At 52.0% G+C, this 20,603-nt stretch overlaps 2 protein-coding genes across 3 annotated transcripts in view; one reads left to right on the forward strand and one right to left on the reverse strand.

Annotated features, from left to right (window-relative positions):
* The window catches only part of PRADC1 (protease associated domain containing 1), a 4,733-nt gene extending 4,055 nt beyond the window's left edge, over nucleotides 1-678 (reverse strand). Inside the window, exon 1 of the mRNA XM_026072728.1 lies at nucleotides 580-678. Coding sequence (XP_025928513.1) covers nucleotides 580-637 — 58 coding nt within the window. The 5' untranslated portion in view covers nucleotides 638-678. The remainder of the gene's footprint in view (nucleotides 1-579) is intronic.
* CCT7 (chaperonin containing TCP1 subunit 7) lies at nucleotides 610-14,462 on the forward strand. 2 transcript variants are annotated; one of them, XM_026072726.1, is made up of 13 exons: nucleotides 1,097-1,369; nucleotides 2,116-2,194; nucleotides 2,607-2,760; nucleotides 3,850-3,956; nucleotides 4,399-4,524; nucleotides 5,465-5,517; nucleotides 6,592-6,763; nucleotides 8,258-8,422; nucleotides 9,731-9,919; nucleotides 10,627-10,724; nucleotides 11,413-11,545; nucleotides 12,726-12,932; nucleotides 13,834-14,462. In XM_026072726.1, the coding sequence occupies exons 3-13, from the start codon at nucleotides 2,733-2,735 to the stop codon at nucleotides 14,056-14,058; spliced, it is 1,503 nt and encodes a 500-aa protein (XP_025928511.1). In that variant the 5' UTR covers nucleotides 1,097-1,369; nucleotides 2,116-2,194; nucleotides 2,607-2,732; the 3' UTR covers nucleotides 14,059-14,462. The 2 variants fall into 2 exon arrangements, with proteins under 2 accessions (XP_025928510.1, XP_025928511.1); XM_026072725.1 differs by lacking the exons at nucleotides 1,097-1,369; nucleotides 2,116-2,194 and adding an exon at nucleotides 610-683.
* Nucleotides 14,463-20,603: the final 6,141 nt, after the last annotated feature.

A 20,603-nucleotide genomic window follows, 5' to 3' on the forward strand; every position in this document is an offset into this window, starting at 1 on the left:
GCCCCAAGGGGAAATGCACCCGGATCGGGGTGCCTCAAAGGGAAACGCGCCCAGATTGGGGTGCCCCAAGGGGAAATGCACCCGGATCGGGGTGCTGGCAAGGGAAATGCACCCAGATTGGGGTGTTCCAGGGGGAAATGCACCCAGACCGGGAGGCGCGGGGGGAAGCGCCCGGTGCCGGTCCGGTGCGGGTCGCACTCACCGCGGGCCGGGCAGGAGCAGAGGCAGATGCAGAGCCCCCCCGCGCCGCGCCCATTGGCGGCGCCCCCGCAACGCCCCCCAAGGCGCGCGCGCCCATTGGCCGCCGCCGCCGTCAATCCCGCCTCTCCCCGCCCCGAGCCGGGCGCCCCGCCACTTCGTGAGCCCGTTCGCTTCTTTCTGCCCTGCCAAATAAAGCTCTATAGGGCGGCCCTGCGCCTGCCAGATTGTGTGCCCGCTCCCGTCCTTGCAAAATAGTGAGCGCCCGGCTGCAGGCCGCTGCGCGTCACCGCCTCTCTATGGTTCCTCGCGAAGGAAGGGAGCTTCGCTAGGGCGGCTCTGTCTACGGCCCGACCATAGAGTGCGGCCGGAAGCGGTTACCTAGCAACGCTCTCTTCCCCTCCCGCCCTCGGGAAGCTTCTGGGCGGGCGCGGTGCATTGTGGGAGCGAGAACAGCCTGTACCGGGGGAGCCGCCGAGATGATGGTGAGTGGCGCCCGCCCCATCCGCCGCCATCCCCGCCGGCGCCGTGCCYCTTTGCCCGGGAGCGGCCTCTTGGGCCTCCGCCGCCTCCGGGGGCCCTCGCTGGCGGGGGCTGTAGCGGGGCCGGCGCGGGTTCAGCCCTGGTGGGGGCGGCCGGGGGCGGCGCTGCCGCCTGGGCCCGCCGCCGCTGCCCCAGGCGTCTGTGAGGGGACGAGCCGGGCCCGCGGTTCCCGCCGGGCTCGCGTGGGACTACCGCTCCCGTCAGGCCTYGCGCGGCGAGCGCCGCGGCTGAAAGGGAGCGGGCGCGCGGGGCATGCCGGGAGCTGTAGTCTGTCGGCGCGTGGGGAGGGGTGGTGTCCCCGGCCTTGCGGCCCGAGCCGAGCCTGTCGGGCCGGGCCGGGGCCTCGGAGCGGCTCATGCCGGGGGTTGTAGTCCGGAGCGGGGCCTCGGCTCAGCCCCCTGTTGCGGGGCGCGTGGGGGCCCCCCTGGGCCCCAGTGCTGCGGAGTCCTGCCACTGCCCCACCGGTGCCGCCCCACGGGCGTGCGGGGAGTGGCGGCAGCACGAGGGCTGCGCGTCTGCCTCTAACCTGATTTTCCTCCAGGATGCAATCATCTGCTTTCCGTTTAGATCGCTGCTCTGACACGTGTGGAAGGAGCTGGTACTTTCTCGAGCTCTTTCCGAGACTTAGGTAGCTCTGACTGTGGTGCTCATGCCCATCTTCCGCTCGCCCGGCAGACCCTCAGCACCAGGCTTGCCGCTTTTTAGCGCAACAGTCGTCATATAGTTTTGCTCTTTGCAGATGGCTGTTAAAAACTGAGTGCCTAAAAAAGACTTTGCATTCATTTGGAATTTGAGCTTTGTCTTTAAGGCACGTTTGGTCTGTTTTCTAGAAATCTGAAAAGGGGCGGTGTGCTCTTGGAGCACAGCGAAAAGCTATTTGTTGTGGCCTTTGAAACTTTCTGGGCTCTGCGTGTATTTCTAAGCTGTGTCCAACACAGTTTACTGGCAGACAGGTGTAGTCGCTTGAGTGCATCTGCCCTGTTTCCTTTATGCGCAAGCACATTGCAGCACTTGCCGTCCTCAGGGTAGCTTGGACTGTGATCTGAGCGCTGAACTTCTTAGGAGACTTGCGTTGGCACTGAAGTAACTGATCTGGGTTGTAGCACTTGTGCGGTTCCCTGCTGTCTCCGTAATTCTTATACCTATTATCCCTTATAGCGTAGAGATCCAGCGCAGCACAGAAATTAGACCTTCCCTGAGCTATATGATAGGGAAAGAAGCCTGGTTGTTTTGTGGACAGTTACAAATTGGTCCCTGGTCATATAAATGSAAGCAGCTGGATAATTTCCAGTTATGTTATAGCAGCAAGTGAAGCTTTGCCTTGGAGCAGTGGGTGACAGAAAGCAGTTTGATTGTGTGCATGATGCTTTCTAGGCAAAGGTGAACCTTCAACCTTTCATTGAGGAAACGCTCTAATAAATTTCTTCTTTGAAGCTACAGGAGTTCAGTCAAGGTAAAACTTAAACCTGGAATGCTTGAGAATGTGGAAATAGTAATTTCTTGTTTGAATACTCTAAAAGCTTTTGTGCACCAGTGGCAGCCTGTGGCCTTGTCTCTCAGGTCTTTTTGTAGTCACAGTCTTACTTTGAAGCTCTAGTTYGGTCAATAAGCTCAGTAAGGCAAGATGATTAGGGATTGGGATTTTTGTGGATTTTTTTGTTTTGTTTTTACCACAGGGCCTTTAAGGAGACTGTAGTTTTTGGTTTTAGAAGTGAGAGATCTGTTATGTAGCTAGTTTCTTGCGTAAGGGGAAAAATGCCTTTTTGCGTGACGGTAACTTGCTGGACTGCGTGCGGAGTTAGGGCTGGGCTGTCTGTAGACTGTTGAGATCGGAGTTACAGCTCTGCCGTGGTTTGTCTCTTCAGCCAACACCGGTTATCCTGCTGAAGGAGGGCACGGACACCTCGCAGGGGATTCCGCAGCTCGTCAGTAACATCAACGCCTGCCAGGTTATCGCGGAGGCTGTGCGCACCACCCTTGGGCCCAGGGGCATGGACAAGCTCATTGTGGACGACAGAGGTAAGCGCTGGGTGACGGTCCTTCACGGCTGTGTTGAGACACGACTCGGAAGTAATACCTGGGAAACGGTGTGTTTTGAACCTGGTCCTTGGATATTCCTTTCTAGGCTTGTTTTAAGACGAGGCTTATAACAYGCGTAGAGTTACTCAGCTCTTGGTATGGCTGAGTGTGAGGTCAGTGGGGGTTCCTGGGTTGCTGTTTTTGTATGAATTGGGGATGGCTCCCAGCCCCCTCTGAAAAGAATTGTATTAAGTCACCAGACTAATCTGTTCCTTGCTTTTTGTTACTGTTGTGTTAGAATTGTCCTTGTATTACAGGTCCTATCTGTCAAAGCAATTATTTATTTAAAAAAGGATCACTGAATTTTTAGTTTACCTTAATAACTAATCCTGTTGACTTCTAGCGTTTTTCTGTCGTGTCAGACTAAAATATGATTTCTTAATTTTTATTTATTTTTTTTAAATCTGTTTGGGGAGGCTATTGAGAAATGAGGGGGTGAACGTAAAGCTCCTGTTAACTGGTATGAATAGTTCTGTACTTAGTCTTCACTCAGTCTGCTCCAAAAATGGAATAAAAGGACACTGTTAATATGCAGTGAAGAGACCTTCTGTGAAACAGCAGTTCTGGACTCMCCCTCTCCACGGAGATGCCCCTTTACTTTCCTTTTCAGCTGATTAGTAGTTTTGTATCTTTCTGGATGTAGGARGGTGTTTAAAATACCGCAGTGATCACGTTCCAAATCACATAGGGAAAAACACTAGTTTGGCTGAAGAAAATAAGACTTCGACGTGGCAGTTTGGGATGGGAGCCTGTGGTTGTTGCAGCGTGACAAACCCCGCGTGGGGTTGCTGGATCAGGGCTCAATCAGGGAGGTGTTCTAGCCTCCTAAAAGCTTGGGGCTGCGCTTGACCTGGAAGACAAAACACCGAAGCACAGTTAGGCTGACAGGTCTGAAATTCTTGTTGCGTTTATTTGAAATCTCACTGAAGGCTCGAAAGCTTCCTCGCGTGCTGGGGTTGCCCTTTTCCGGTGGGTTAGGGCTTTATTCAGAGCAGCTGAGCTTGACTTTCTTTTCTAAATCAATCGCAGGCAAAGCCACTATATCTAATGACGGCGCCACTATCCTGAAGCTCCTTGATGTTGTCCATCCGGCTGCGAAGACGTTAGTGGACATTGCCAAATCCCAAGACGCAGAGGTAGGAGGGTAACCTGGCTGTGCTCGGAGGCGCAGAATGCAGCAGCAGCCTCGCTCCCSTTGATGGTGGTGTGCGCTTCCTGCTAGTGGTGGGGGGAGACCCTGCAGAGTGCCTGCATTTAGCCTGTTTTTTTTGTTTGTTTTAAGTGCTTTCACTTCTTTATTAACTTTCAGATCTTTTACGCTGTTTCAGCTAGATTTGCTAAGGGGGTTGGGAAGTTTCAAAGCTGTAAGGTTCMCATTTCGTGAATGTAGGTGACGGACGAAAGGGGCGTAGTATGAACCCCATCGTTTCTTAATCACTGGAGAATGCAGCTGCAGACCTGTGAGCAGAGAAGGTCATGAAATCTGATTTTTCCTATGGAAGCCCTTGCGCGTTTTTGAAGCTGTTATCCCAGCACCTTTGCAATGTACCGGTGACACAGTATTTCATGTCCGTGCAGGTTGGTGATGGTACCACGTCCGTAACTCTGCTCGCTGCTGAGTTCCTGAAACAGGTGAAGCCCTACGTGGAGGAAGGCCTTCATCCTCAAATCATCATCCGTGCCTTCCGCACAGCAACGCAGCTGGTAAGGAAACGCTGCTCGTAGAGGAGAGAGGGCTCTGCTGGCCCTTCGGAGCTGAGGAGCATATTGGGCTCCGTGAGRACATCTGAGGGGAGCAGTTTTGTACCAGCAGAGGAGAATATAATGTGACTTCCAGGAAAATCGTTTCTGAAGTAGGGTGGGAGGGAAGCGGTGGCAGTAACAATCTCATGATGTTCTCTGCAAACGTCACCTGGTTGCTTTGGTGTCAGCGAGCTGTTACTACCAGCRTACCTCCTGAACGCTATTGCCTTCTCCGTGTTTTTTTTTTCCTCCAAGGAAGAATGAATAAGTGGAAAAATTCATTTCCCATTCTACTGATCTCTGTTACTCCTTGATAAACCTTATGTCTCCTGAAGCACATCAGTCCCATTAAGCTGGAACCTCTTCTGGAGRTTAACTCCCTTAACAGCCTTTTTCTTAGACTTGATTATAATGCCTGACTGCGCATGAGACCTGGGTGAGAAGGCTCTTAAATATGCAAAGGCAACACTTCAGAATCCCATCTGAGATTGTTAAAATACTTCTTTTTATGGTATGAAAAAGAAGAATCCTCTTAACGTAGTGCTATGTGAATGAGAAAACGTTGTAGCAGTTGGAGTCCATGGGATTTTTGCTTTAATGGGGGTGGTGGTTGCATGTAAATGTGCTCGGACTGTACCAGCTGCTGCCGGTTATCTTGTGTGTTTGTAGTTCTGGTCCCCCAGATCTCTGCAGAAAGCAGCAGAGCAGTTTTGAGCCTTGTTCTGAATCTTGTGTGTTTGTTGAAGTGTTTTTTACAATCACTGTGCTGGAAGCAGTGGAATAGCTTAAACGCTTGAAGTTGTGAATAAAAGATAACGTAAAATGCAAAATGAAAAGTTGGAGATCTGATCAATTTAAAAACATGAGTCATTAATCCAGCTGCTGGCTTGTGTTTTGACAGGCTGTAAACAAGATCAAAGACATCGCTGTTGCAGTGAAGAAGGAAGATAAAGAGTAAGTTCCCATCTGGGTCCGTGGCTGGGTGGCCTGGTTGTGGGTAGATGGGCTTCATTTCTTTGGTGTGAAGGTGTTTCTGACCTCTGATGTGGCTCTGGTGAGGACTCGAGGTCGGGAGAGCGGCTGTGGCCCCATACCAGGGTTTTTCTTTGACTTTTGGAATTTGTTGCTCCTCCTGGGAAGATGCTGTGTTCTTACTTGGCTGCCACTGCAGTGAAATATGTAGGCCGGTGTTTGCCAATGCACGTGGAGGAAACGAGGTGCCAAAATAAGTGGCCTGATTTCTTTTTTTTCCAGTGGTGGTGGGAACTTGCAGCTTCTGCTGAGATCAGTTAAGTGCTCAGCACTCCTCTGAAAATCCGATCAGGAAGTCAGATCACTTTGTTCAGTTGAGTGCATGAAGTTAGATAGCTAATAATAATAATAATAATAATAATGAACTCATCTGTTGGAATGAGATGAGAATACCAGAGTTTTTCTCCCTGCATTTTAAGCTCTTCTTTGTCTGACCTGACTAATATCTCCAGTAAAACTCCAAGTTGAACCACGTGGCAGTCCCAAATGAGCCAAAATGCTTTGTACTGTCTTTCAAAGCAAAATACAGTGGTTCTCATGGTAACAGTAACCAGGGCAGTGACTCTGGTGGTGGAGCCTGGGAGYGGCATCCAGGGCTCCCAGCTGTCCTGGTTCTTGTTCTCACCTGCTTTGTCATGACATACGTTACTTAAGTTAACGTTTTGGAGAATATGTCACCATTAGAGGGATTCAAAACTTCTCATCGCCTTTGAATGAAGATGTGGATGCTGAGCCTTGCTGTGCTGGTCAGGCCTGTGAAGTCTAAAAGCCAACCGACCTGCTCAGTACTAGTCTGATGTTCAGCCTCTAAAATGGGGACGTGTGCTCTGACGGTCTGGGGTTTGGCTTCTGYGTGCCTCGCTTTTCCCCCGGTAGAACAGAACTGATCTTTGTCCCTGTCAGAGAGTGGGGACATCAAACCGTACAGTGTTTTATGAGCCAGCAGAAAGAATTGGTGTGTGAGCAAGATGCTGTTTTTTTCCTCCCTTTTTGCAGTGAGCAGAGAAGCCTGCTGGAGAAGTGTGCGGCCACGGCCCTGAGCTCCAAGCTGATATCCCAGAGCAAGGAGTTTTTTTCCAAGATGGTTGTAGATGCTGTCATGATGTTAGACGACTTGCTACAACTCAAAATGATTGGAATAAAGAAGGTGCAAGGAGGTGCTCTGGAAGTAAGTCTCATCGGAGCCTGTTTTGGAGGGATAGGAGGAAATGATTACAGCTCCTTTGGTGGGTTGACCCTAGCGGAAATGCAGCCCACCTTGATAATGTTTGTTAGGAAACTACCAAGGCAAAACAAAGCTTTTGACAAGAGGAAAAAGTGGATGGGGCTGGATTTCCATTTTCTATAGGCAGAGGAATTTTTTTGAGTCACATGGACTATATCTCTTTGCCCTCTAGAGTGAATGTTACTGGCGCAACTTCCATTTGTATCTCTGCWAATAGTGAAATAGTTTTGGTATTAGTTGGTGGGAAACCTTTGTTGCTTCTGGAAGCAAAACCATATGGTCTTACACCTGAGCACTGGGCTGGGAAAACTGCAAAGAACATGTTATGAAGGAGTTAAGGTGGTGGGCAGGACAGATGGACTAAGTGCCGTAGTACTAGAATACCCGTCATACGGAGGACGGCATGCGRATGTTCGGCAGGAAGCTGCTCTTGGGCTGTGCTAGAGCTGGTGWGTCCGTTCTCTCTCTTGCCGAGATCCTGTGGAGGTTTGGCTGATTGCTGGGCACGTTTCTGCTAAAAAAGCAAGGCTGCCGTAGTATCTCACAGAATTATTATTCTGTGGCTGTTGCTATCTGTAAACACTTCAGACGAGCATTTTCATTGAGAAAAGACACTGTGATTATGCCATTATCTTGCCCAGACAACTGATTTAGTGAATTAGGAATGTTTCAGCATCTGTGGTTTTTTTTTTTTTTGTGGAGTCTGGGCCTGCTGGTGTTTTGAGGCTTGCAGGAATTGGTCCCTCGTGGAGGGAGGTGTCTCCCATCCCAGATGAAAGCTGCTCTCCTTGTGGTTTTGCCCTTGTATTCAGTCTTCAGCAGTTAGAGTTTGGCTCTAAGGACTCCTTGGAGAGCATTATCAGGATGGGGTAAATAATTTAGCACCCTGCTTTTCAGGGCTGGCTTACGATAGATACTCGTGGGGTAGGAGATTTGGATGCGATTTCCCTCCCAGCCGCAAAGTCAAGAAGTTCGCGTTAGGGGGCAGCGTTGAGCACGGCAGGTCTGCAAAAGCCTTCCAGGGATGGTGATGGAGCCTGTAAAACAAACCAGGGCAAAACCAAAAAACAACAAAAAAAATCTGGGCTGCGGATGAGTAGAAGTATCCATCTTCAAAGGCAGAACTGGGAAAGACATCAGAGAGAGAACAGATTGATTCATCCCTTGATCTTGAGATTGCGTATGGCATCTTTCACGGCGGTGTCTTGAGGGGTAGAAAGGAAATGGCAGAGGCTGGTTTTGTGAACAGAGGAAAGAAAATTATTCGCTGCTTGTTTTCTTCAAAAGTGGGTTAATCAAAGGAGGCAGCTGTTGGTGTGTAAATAGCACAGTGCTTTGTAAATGAGGACTCTGAACCAGGGAGTCTCCCGTGGGAGTTATTAACCCTGTTGAAGAAACCTGGGGTGGCTGAGCTTAATGCAAATCCCTGTTTTCAAGGATTCTCAGCTGGTGGCTGGAGTTGCCTTTAAGAAGACGTTCTCTTATGCTGGGTTTGAAATGCAACCCAAGAAGTACCAGTCTCCCAAGATTGCCCTGCTGAACGTGGAGCTGGAGCTCAAAGCCGAGAAGGACAAYGCCGAAGTCAGAGTAAACACGGTGGAGGTGAGAGTCGGGAGGGAGCTCGGAGCTAAAACGGCACCTTGTCTTCTGGGGTGATACCTGCCCTTGGCTGGAATCCTCCTTGCCCTGTCTTGGTTGTCGGTCTTCAGTGGTGTCCTGAGGCCGTGCCCGTCCTGCTTCCCTGTGCCCACAAGATGCGACGGCTGCTTGAGAGCCAGGGGAATAAATGTCACCATCTGCTGATTGCCCGTTTGCCCATCCTTCCCTCCTGAAACTACCTGCTGGGTTATACTGCTTAGGCTGAGGGAAGAGTGTAACAGATCTTGAATTACAGTGCAGGTGCAGCAGGTTTAGGGCACGGTTCTGCGCTGTCATCATGCCAGGATAAATTGTGAGCAGTGGTGACGGTCAAGTGGTGACTTCTTTATGCCCTGTAAGTGGCCTCCCAGGGAAATCTTACTGAGCAGTGCTTTAAATGCYGAGAAGATGTTAGTCCTGTGCTTATTTAAGCAAAGAAGGTAGCCATTCAAACCCTAATTCTCCTTTCATCTTGTTAAAATTCCTTTCTGAAATCGTGGTCGCTCTCTACTGCCCTCTTGAGAAGCTGCCCAAAACGCTTCAGTAGCATCAGGGAAGAGAATCTGAAATTCCCGGTGTCACAGCGCTGCCCGTGTTTGGCTCCCGCAGTAACTGCGGTGCCTAAAGATCCCCAAGTGCTTTGCTTTGGGGTCTTGCTCTCATCTCAGTAGTTGTTTCCGTGACGTTCTCCACTCTGCCTTGGTGAACGTGATGGTCTTTTCTTCTGTCGCAGTTAATCGCGTAGCGTTGTTGTACGCTACCGAAAGCTTTCCGAGGCAGCTGTGGCTGTGTTTCACCGACAGCTAGAATACAGCTGGCTTGTGTGCRCGGCTTACTGGCTTCAGCACCCTGGAAAAGCATGAGATCGCTCGGTATCTGTGTTTTTCCTTTGTGATAGATGCTGTTAGTTCCTCCACCCCAGCATCCATGCACAGTTTCCGTAAAGTCCTCTCGGACATCGGGCATCATTTCTTCGTTCTCCTATAATCTCTCTCCTGAGCTATTGCTGCCTTTCCGTCAGTTCATCTAACCCCTTTATCTGCTCGGGGTTGCTGCTGGAAGCATTTTAACAGACTCGCTCCTTTGTTATAAAACGGAATGACCTAAAATTGGCTGCGAGTATCGGAAGCAGTTGTCTGCCAGCGCTGCACGGCGCAACGTCACCGCTGCCTTTGTTTTAGCAGAGCTCTCCCGTCGCCGGCGCTGCGGCGTGGCCTTTGCAATCCTTTGTAACGTGAGCGCGTTGTACGTTTTCTCTCTCGGCCTCGCTAGGATTACCAGGCCATTGTGGATGCCGAGTGGAACATCTTGTATGACAAACTCGACAAAATCCACAAGTCGGGAGCCAAAGTCGTCCTGTCCAAGCTTCCTATTGGTGACGTGGCTACTCAGTACTTTGCAGATAGAGACATGTTTTGCGCTGGCCGCGTCCCGGAAGAAGATCTCAAGAGAACTATGATGGTGAGCTGCTTTGGTTTTTTGAATAAAGATTTTTAGACTCATCTTTAATGGTACCAGGCTGGTCAGATCGTTCYCAAAACAGGACAACAATCAGTGTCTGAACGCACAGTTCCTTATGTAAATGTAAAATTTCATAACATATGAAAATGTAAAATCACATATGTGTCTTTTTGGTTTTGGGGAATTTCTTTTTTTTTGGCAATGCAGTTAAGTTGCCATATACTGACAGAGCTGTTCCTTGATGGAATGAGGAATCAAAGTCTAATTGCATCTGTGCGGCTTTTATGACTCTCTGATGTTGCAGTATATTGGGGGGGGCTGTACATTGCGTTGGCTTATTTTCCCTAGTTTTTGCCTGTTCTGTCTCGGGCGATTTTTTTTGTAAGCCTCCTCTTGTGTAGCCACTGGACTCTAGAGCTCTGAGTTAGCGCTCAGAAGAGGCATAATCTTATTTTGCTCTYGAGGATTATTTCTGATGTTGTTAGCCTGCCTAGATGCCTGGGATGGGAGGAAAACACAAGAAAGTACAAGGGGGATTATGTTCTGTGCTTTTTTTTTTCCATCCCCTCTCCCCTGAATCTGGCCTGTGGTGTGGTTTTGCATCAGCTAAAAGGCTGGGCCGACTCTGCGGAACGGGAGCCTTCTGGGCAAATTTGTCTCGTTTGTCAACGTCGGTAACGCTCCGTTTTTATCTTCTTTCCGCGCAGGCCTGTGGCGGTTCCATTCAGACTAGTGTCAATGCCCTCTCGGATGACGTGCTGGGCCGATGTGAAGTGTTTGAGGAGACTCAGATTGGAGGAGATAGGTAAATACACCGTGGCTGTGAACCTTCAGTCCTGTGCGAGCACTTTAACGTTAGTTTGAATGGTCACCTGCTAGCAGCTTTGAGCGTCTCAAGGTGATGGCTTGCGCAAGACTGCARCGTTACTCCTGTGCCCTCCGTGTTTGTAAGCAGAAGCAAGCTTTCGTTCCAATCTCACTTCTCTTGTGTGCTTTAATACGTTTATTCCCCAGTGACTTGTAGAACGCACTTCATTCATGACTTAAAAACAACACCTTTTGGGGTTGACTGTGGCATTTGTCTAATATCCCGCGGTGAAACCTTATTATYGGTGCAAATGAAGCTGGGTACTGTATAATGGGGTTCTTCCATGTTGCTGGAAGAGAAATCCTCTTTGGAGCCATCTCTTAACATCTGCTGCGTTCCTGCTAAGTGAAAATGAGAGCACTGGYTTCGTGTAAAGCCTTATCAGCAGAAAGAAGCTGATTTTTTCCTGGGTCAACTTGTATTTCCCTTGCACCTTGCCTGGCTGAGCTCCTCCTTGACTTAAGATCTGATAGAGTCTCTGTACAGGATGAGACAGCCGCATTCATGCATCTGGTTTGGAAAGAATCTCTCTGTTCCCATACCGTTTCTTATTGCCGCAGAGTGTGTCCGGAAGCGGCGCGGCTTCTCAGTCACCTTGACCCTTCTTCTGTTGTGCCGTTGGCAGGTACAACCTCTTCACAGGCTGCCCAAAGGCGAAGACTTGCACGATAATCCTGCGAGGGGGTGCYGAGCAGTTCATGGAAGAGACGGAACGGTCCCTGCATGATGCCATCATGATAGTCAGGAGAGCGATCAAGGTAAGGACCGCTAGAGGTATTGSCCAGCTGTATTGGCCAGCTGTTGGGGGTCTTGGTTGGACATGGTGCAGATGTAACTYGTCGCAGCAACCTTATGGCACATCAGGAGAAACCTCAGCCAGATACTGGAGACACCACAGTTTCTCAGCCTGTGGAGTGCACAGAAGGGCAGTGTCCAACTGATAAATTCAGGTGCTCTTCCTTGGCCAGAGCAGCGTTGTCTCTTTAAAGCCAGCTGCTCTCCAGATGTGCCTGGYGTTGTCGTCTTTAGTGCAGTCGTAACTTAKGTGYGCTTCCTGGGTTGTGGTGTGTACCRTAAACATCCTCATTCTAAAGAGTCACAGTATCTTCTGGGTGTGCCAAGTAGATCTTCAGTTGTTTTGGATAACAAGGTTGCTCTCATGTGCGTGTCAGCTTCTCTCGCCCTTGTGTGCGCCCAGGAAGCTCCTTGCTCCTTCTCCTGATGAGTTCTCCAAGTGTTGGTCACTGTCCCCCTGCTCTTGAGGGTGGGCAGGGAGCRCTGAGAGAGCTCTAGCCACGTGTGAGCGTGTGTTACGCTCGTGGAGTTACTGATCCTGCGTGCCGGATGCTGTGGGCATTTCTGCGTTAGGCATAATAACGCGTTAACGCGCCATTTCATGGTAAAAGGCGCTTTGTGGCTGGGTGCCCAGAGGGGATGGGAAAAATGTCTTTTTTTTTTTTKGGGGGGAACTGTTTTGCTTTTAGTAAGAACATCCTGATCTCTCCACTGAAGCAAATAAGGAGGAAAAAATAGCTGGTAACCGAACTTGGCTGCGAAGTGGTGTTGCAACTATCTTCAGCTTCGGATGCTTTAGGGAAGCGAGGGAAATCTATCCAGCGCTTGGGAGGCTATGGACTGCCATCCCTTCCCTGATACAACGTTCCCAGAGCACTGCTTTCCGTCTTGCGCACAGCCCTAAAGAGCTAAGAGGCTGCTTGAGGTTCTTGACCTGCTTCCGAAACTCCCGGCAAAGCTGGCAGGCAGCGCTAGTGAGGGCAGCRGCCCGTGCTGCAGACTCTCCTGGGCCTCGCTTGTCCGTATTGCCCAAATCCATAAAAGCTCACGGGAAAGGACACCTTCCTACTCTCCTCCTTCGCCGATACCAGCACAGCAGCCGTACGGGGAGAGCTAATGGCCTGTTTTCCCTTTGTCTTTCAGAACGACTCGGTTGTTGCTGGTGGTGGTGCGATAGAGATGGAGCTTTCCAAATACCTCCGGGACTATTCCAGGACCATTCCAGGCAAACAGCAGCTGCTGATAGGTGCTTACGCTAAAGCCCTGGAGATCATTCCCCGCCAGCTGTGCGATAACGCTGGCTTCGATGCTACCAACATACTGAACAAGCTCCGAGCCAAGCACGCGCAGGTAGGTGCYGGCTTTTGGACAGCGGGCTGTTACGGTGAACTGAGAGCYTGTAATTTCGGAGCCTCACCGACAYGGTGTTTAATTCAGCCGTAGCCATGTTAAGCTCGTGTTCTCTGATTAAATGCTGTGTTTGGTTTTCGGATCCAGTGTGGGCTYGCTGCAGGCTTCTAAAAAGGGAAGTGGTTGCTCTCCCTTTGATCACAGCTGCTAGATGACTTTTTTTTAGAGCTGGGGTTTTTTGATTTGCTTTTTAAAAACGCATCATTTGTCAGGAGGGAGGCTTCTATATTAAACACTGAAGTAATTGGAGTGTAAAAGTTGGCTGAGCCATGTGTCTTTCAGATGAGCTGCKGCCTGAAGCTCCTGATCGCTTGTGATCGTTTCAGGTGTTGTGAAGTCTGTGTGTGTACGCACACCAAGTCCTCGTGAAGGTGGTTAGAGGTTACACCCTGCTCTCCTGCTAGGGTCTCTCCTGTCAGAAGTGGCCGCGGCGTCACGGGCGACGCTTGCCACATTTCACCTCGCAGACGATAGCGTGAGCAGTGTTGGCCCTGAAGCTCTTGGGGGGGGGATGCTCTGAAATGAGTGTTGCATCTTGGGTCACAAAACCGTGCGGCTGCGGATGAGGGGAGGAGACAACAGTGAGGTGGAGGTCGATCCTCAAGCCTTCTCCAGCAGCTTTGTGAAATGGAGCAAACCCCCTCTTTTGCAAGGATYGGATGGTGCTGCTGCAGACCACCGAAGCTTCTTTTTGTTCCCCTCAAATATTCTTCCTACACGCGCTAAGGKGCAGTCTGGGCTTCTCCTGGTGCGCTTGCACGGCCTTTCCTCCCGGCGGGCTGGGCCCCGAGGTCCTCTTCCACCCTCTAACTCGAACATCGTCCCTCCTCTCTCCCGCCAGGGCGGTATGTGGTACGGCGTGGACGTGAACAACGAGGACATCGCCGACAACTTYGAGGCCTGCGTGTGGGAGCCGGCCATCGTGCGCATCAACGCGCTGACGGCGGCTTCCGAGGCCGCCTGCCTCATCGTGTCTGTAGACGAAACCATCAAGAATCCCCGTTCCACGGTGGACGCTCCGCCCGGCGGCCGGGGCCGGGGCCGAGGCAGGCCCCACAACCACTGAGCTCCGAGTCAGTGTCGGGACAGGGGCCGGTGCTCTCCTCCAACGTACGAATTGGAAAAGAATCGATCTCTAGCTTAATTAAGAGGCCGTTTACCATATGGTCGTTCGAGGGCTTAGGGGCAACCACTGGCCTCGTTTAATTAGAATCAAGTCTTGGCATCGGTCGCGGCAACCTCCTGCGAGATGCCCTGTCCCAACATTTTCTACGCAGCGCTGATCCCCTGAGGCTCCTCTCTGGTCCTTCCCCTCGGAAGCTGCACTGAACGGAGCCGTCTCCAATGCCGGCAGGTAGCGCAGGGAGCGTGTGTGGGGTTTGGTTGTATTTATAATTTTTTTTTTCTTTTTTTCCTGGGAGTTTTGAACCCAGGCTCAAACACAATAAAAGGATGGAGTGTTTCAGTGGCCAAGCGGCTGTTCTGTGTTCTCTGCCACTGCCTTCCCTTCTGCGGGTGTGTCCGAGTCCTGGTCGGAGTCATCCTTAAAATGTTCTTTGCTCCTTTAACAGCAGGCACCGCACTGGGAAGTGCGACTGACTCGTAGCAAAGCCAAGTTTCTTGTGCTTTTTAAAACCTCTTGGAGCTGTTCGCTGTTGCTCAGGGAGGTTTTTTTCTTTTTAACTYGCTTTTGCTTAGCGGGTTGTTTAAATCTGGGCTTTTGCTTAATGGTTGATGGCCCGTTACACCCCAAAATGTGTTGCTTTGCTCTGTTCATGCAGTACCGCCATGCAGACGCCTGTAAGAGCCTCCTCTACAGGCTGACGGCGCCCGGCGCTTCCCGTACGCGACTCTCGCGGCCGTTTTTCTCCTTCGAAGGGCGTTTGGCAGCGTGCGAGGGCTGATGCTGAAAAATGGGGGAAGCTCCAGCTTCCCTGTAAAACYGTACTGGGATTTCTTAGACACGGCATTTAAACGTGAACACTGCCGAGATGAAATACATTGACGCTCCTAGCCCAGGAGGGATAAAAACGGGAATTGTGGGGGGCGCAATCCTTGCATCCCTTGCAAGATCCGCCTCCCCCGGGCAAGGGGGCAGGATTGCTCCGGAGGAAGCCGTCGGGGCGGTTGCTCCTGGAGACGATGCCGCCACGGCTGCTGACCTACATCCAGCCACTGCATCCTTAGCATAATTCCTGGCGCCACTTAGGGAGGAGGGCGGCTCTTTCCAGCTCCTGCCCCTGGCAACTTGCATCTCCCTCAGCCTGTTTTGGGTTTTAAACCCTTTTTTTTTCCCCCCCGCCAGCCCAGTTTGGGGCAACCGACCCTGCAGGGTTGAACCTGGAGCTTGGGCCCTTGCTCCATCCCGCTGGCCTGGATTTAGCGCATCCCAGGGGCTGCTCCCAGCCCGAACCGGCAGGGAGAGATGTCGAGGCCCCAAACCCCCCCTTGCTTTCAGGAGTCTTATTCAACACCGAATCATAAAATAACTCTTTGCACGCTTTTTTTTTTTTCTCTTCTTTTTGTAATTCTTAAATACACATTGTTTACACTCGGCAAAGGTTCAAAGCAACAACATCAAAGTGCGTCTACAGGTGATAGTACCAACCAAAGTGCTAAAATGAGGGGCTCCCGCGGGGGCCCGGCGCCTTCCCCGGGGCCCTTGGCTTAGCGTCGGGGCCGGAGCGACCGCGGGACGGAGGGGGGGGAAAAGGGAGGTTTGGTTCTCCAGACACTGGCACGTCGCTGCGAAAGACTAAAATAGACCTAGATTTATATAGATTTAAAAAAATAACTTAGAAGGCAAAGTTTCGACCTTCCGGGGGCTGCTGTGCAGAGCGCCGCGGGAGTCGGGACGGAGCTGGAGGGAACGCCGCGAAGAAGAAGTGCTTTAGGGAAATGATTGCAATTTCGGGGTGTATATATATATATTTATATATTTATATATCTCTTTGTGGGCAGCGCGTCCTCTGATTATCTCTAAGCAAGTGTGGATCCGCGGCCGTGAGCTCCCTCGCGCCTGCTCAAAGCGATCCCACCCTCCCAGACCGTTGCACCCGCCTGGTCCCTAGGCTGGGTCGGAAAAACCCTGTTTTACCGCTTTTGGGCATTTTTTTTCCTTCCTCTCCTTGCTTATAGGGAAGGAGCTGCAAGGGATCGGGAATATCCCCGTGCGATAGGGAAGGATCCTCGAGACCTTTTCCTGGGGGTGGGAGGGATTCGTTTCCGTCCGCCCCTTGTTAATGTTGTTTGGCACGAATTCCCAAACGGTTTCGCCCAACCTGAACCTGCAGGATTTCAGCCCAAAATAACAGGCTGAAGAAATGCGCTCAGGTTGTGTGGGTACCGGCGTCGTTACGGCTTGTCCCGGGGCTCCGCTCACAGCGGCGCGAAGCCGCTCGTCCTTTTCTCGCCGCAGAGGCAGGGACGTTGCCCGTCGGGAACCACCAGGCGGGAAATAAACTCCTGTCCCGGTGGAGAAAAATTAGGAGTGGTGAAAAATTAACGTCTTCGAGTTTAGAGCAAATAACTGTGCTGAGAAAGGCCTCTATCAATATTTTTTTTTTGTTGTTTGTGGGTTTTTTTTGGTTTGTTTTAACCTAATTAGGAGCCTTTAGGAGGAGCCCAACAAGGTGTGTAAGAACCGGCCTTGGCCATGCCTTGGGTGGCAGCTGGGACTGTGACACATGACGAGATTTGGGTTTTTTTTTCTTTTTTGCCATCTGCCTTGTTTGAAACCACCTTGGACTGGCTCCGTCCAGGGTCTGTCTTTCTTCCTTTGAGATATTCCACCCGTGACCTGCTCCGTTTGATGCTCCCCAGAGGGAGGCTGCCACAGACATGTTAGGGGAAAAATGGACAAAAGATGTGAAAACCAGCTGTGTTTCAGCGCCTCTCCAATGCCTGCTCCTGCCCAAGGTCCAGGACATCAGCCTGAGCCCAGGAAATGCCCCTGGGTCCTCAGGGCTCACGAGCGATGGATTAAGAGCAAAGTCACGTCTTGAGAAAAGCAGATGGTGAAACGAAGCTTTGGGCTGAATTTGGCCTCGTGCCACCAACCTGGCTTTGCTGGTGTTGTTCCTCTTGAAATCCCTGACCGGCACCGATGTTCAAGAAATGGGGAAATCCGGCTAAAATTGGCCATGAAAAGCTTTGGGCAACCTCATGAGAAAAATATATCCACCAGGAGCTGGTCCCGGAAACCTCGCTAGAAGGCTGTTCCTGGCAGGAATTGGTGTCACCACTGGGCCCAGCTCCTCGTGGCTTCGGCAGCGGGTGCTGCCAGGTACCATGAGCCAAACCAGCTCTTGGTGGACACTCACCCCTGGCTGGGCAGATGTGCCCTGATTTTTGCAGGCATCGCAGTGTGGATTGTCGTGGCTGATCCCTGGTGTGGCTTCTCTGGTGTCTAGTATGGGGTTGAGCTTGGCTGCAGCAGGCCTTTCCCTACGGACACCCTCTTCAGCTGCTTGATTTCATGTCGCTTCTGGGGGACTTGATATCTCTGTGCCTGTTCCCTCGCCATCGAATCTGGCTAAAATCACCCAGCAGGTTTATAACTTCTTGGGGAAGGAGACCACATGCAGAGCATGACTGTGTTGCCCTCATTTCCAGAGGAAATTGGGCTGAAACCCTAGGACTGAGCAGTGAATCCTACGGATACGGGGCAGCATTGGCTGAGCACCCGGAGCTGGGGATTAGGGAGGCTTCCACAGGCCACCCTGATGGGATGGGGCCATCCCGGGGCTCCCGCTGATGGGAGAAGGACAACCGCCTGGCAGCTCACCCTGGCCCCAGCTCTCCCTGGGAGCTGGCAGGGAAACGATCAATACGACATTTCAGCTGAAGAAACACAACGCCCTTAATGAGCTCGTTGCCATTAACAACGGGGCCAATTAGGAGGCGCTGGGGAGGGGGGGACGGGGGAGATGCGGGGCCCTCATTGCCGCCGGCATCACTTGCACATCGCTGAGCCCGTATCACTGTGTCAGAGCCACGTGTGCTGCCCAGGCTCCTGTTTCTGAACTGACACCTTCATCCCCGGCTGAGGAGGAGGAGGAGGAGGAGGAAGGGACCAGCCCAGGCTGGTAGTGCTGCCGCACTCAGCTGGGGAGGGACTTTTCCCAGGTGCTAGGGGAGATGTTGGCTTTGTCTGTTGAAGGATGGACTTGCTTGGACCAGGAGCCGGTGTGGAGGTGCATGAACCGGGCTGGCTTTCTGAATCAGCAGAAAAATAACCTGGGTGGGGGAAAAAAAACGTTTTCTGCTCGTTTAGTGAGCTTCCCTGCCCTTGGGACTGGTGTCAGCGTGCTTTCGGGCCAGCAGCCGAAACGGTCCCAGCCTTGGTCTGGCACCACCAGGGATCCGCTCTGCAACGCCGGCTCTGAACGTTGCAGCATCCCGCTGCTGCCTCGCCGGGCAGCCCTGTGCATGATTCATACCGAGCAAAACGGGGAAAAAAAACCACTTTTCATCTTCAAGGCTTGGAAGCCACTCAGGATCTCATTCCATTGTGCTGGATTTTTTTTTTTTTTTTTTTTTTTTAAATTGGGTTAAATTTGCTTTTATCTAAGCCGGAGGTTTGGCTTTGTTTTGGAGCGAAAGGCCAATGTCTGGGAGGCGGACGGCTCGGTCCGGTTTCGGAGCGGGCGCAGGGACGCACCGAAGTACCGAATTCGGGTGACATTGTCCCACCAGGGTTTACAACACCCTCGTGGGGGGGGGGGGGGGGACAACGAGGGGAGGCGTCACACACGGACTAATCACACACCTACGGCTCCACGCCACCGCGATCACGAGCAGAAACTTCCACTGACGACACAAACAGCCGCTCCGGCCTCGCCGACCAACAACGAACGTTTCTCCAAGAGTCCTCAACATGTTTTTTTTTTTTTCCCCATTTCCACCACCCCGTCCTCATCTTTCCTGCAGCCCGGAGGAGAGATGGGCGCTGCAGCCGGCTCTCGGCGCCGCGGGAGGGACAGGGACGTCCTTGAACTAGCAGCAAATCTGGAGCAGACACCTTCAGTCTTCAGACGGGGCTCTCCAACATGATAGTCTTTAAGCATAGTGTATAAACATGCTGAGTATATAATTTTTTTTTTTTCTTTAAAATCTTTTCTTTTTTTCTTTACGGAAATAAATACTTACTTTGTTTCTTTTAAGGTAATTTCACAAGTCTCTGCGCCGGTGCAGAAGGGGACGTCCCCAAGCTGTAGCCCTCATGGCCGCGGGCTGCTCTCGTGGGAAGGTGGCAGATGTGGCACTCAGAGGCTGGGTGGTTTCCTCCCGGGGATTGCAGCTTTGCTCGGCTTTTTGCTGGGTTTTGCTCCCTTCTTGCTTTACCCTGTGGATTTGTGCCCGTCCCACCTTCCCTCCCAGCCCCAGGATGGAGGTAGGAAATCGGCATCCAGTGGTGTGACGGACGAGGTCTCCACGCATGGAGGTGAGGTCCCTCCTGGTGCTGCCCTCGGGGGCAGTGGGACATGGGAATTTCTTCGAGGCGGCTTTTCAGGCTCCCACCGGCTGCATTTTGGGCATACGGGAAGCAGCCTTCTCCTGGAAAGCTGCAGTCGGGGGGGGGGGGGGGATACGGAGATGCTTCGAATCACGGGTTACGGCGAAGAAGCCGCGTGCAACCCTACCCTGTTTTGGAGGAGGCAGCTTGGACAGGATGAGGGGTGGGTGAAATGGTCTTCTGAGATTCCTGCTGCAGCTGGAGACCCAGGAGCTGCCTCCAGCCCCCCCAGCAGCCCGGCTTGCTCTCCGGGATCGAGGATTTAGGTGTTTTCTCTGTTGGGGCYGTCAGCATGATGGGAGCTGCTGGGGGCTCTCCAAGGACAGGATGTCTTGGTTTCAGGTACCGGCACTGGAGGCCTTTGGGTCTGTTCCCGTGGCGCTCTGCATGGGGGAGTCCCGCGCCGAGGTCTGCAGCTCTCGTGATATGGATGAGGAAGGTGTTACCAGGTTGGCCTGTGGCTCTGCTCTCCTGCCCAGGGTGCTCTCTCCAGCCCAGGGGTTGCCCCATGACGGCGTCGCGGAGGCTGGAGGAAGAGGAGATGCCCCAGGAAAGGCTGATTCCTCACAGCTGCGGATGCGCCGCTGGGCAGCTCCAGTTGGCCAACGGGCRCCAAAACGTGGCAAAGGCCCAGAGAGCCCAGAGCGGAGGACGAATTCCCCCAGATCTGCTTTTCCTGGTTGGCTCTTCTCAGCTGGGTCCAAGCGTGTGTGGTCGGGTCAGGCGCTCGCTCCTCTTCAACAGCACTGGGTTTCCGGGGGGCTGTGTTTAAGGCCGGTGTGTCCCTGCTGCTGGCAGTGCTGTGACGGGGTCCCCTGGGGCCTGGACACCTCCTGGCATCTTCTTCATGGGGTGGAGGATGGAAACATTTGAACCTGCTGGATGCCTGTCAAGAGCCTTTTCCTTTGGAAAAAAGAAGGGGGTGTGGGGAAGGGGGGCTTCCCTCCAGGAATAAGGTAGCCAGAAGGGAAAAAAACAGGATTAATAAAAAGCCATGGCTGTAAATAAGGGATCTGCTGTTCAGCACGGTGGGTCGGTGAAAGAAGCAGCTTTGGATTTCGGAACAATTTGGCCAGGATTTCTCCTCCAAGCTG

The sequence above is a fragment of the Apteryx rowi genome, unplaced genomic scaffold, assembly GCF_003343035.1.
Source record: "Apteryx rowi isolate R43461 unplaced genomic scaffold, aptRow1 scaffold_35, whole genome shotgun sequence".
Taxonomy (NCBI): domain Eukaryota; kingdom Metazoa; phylum Chordata; class Aves; order Apterygiformes; family Apterygidae; genus Apteryx; species Apteryx rowi.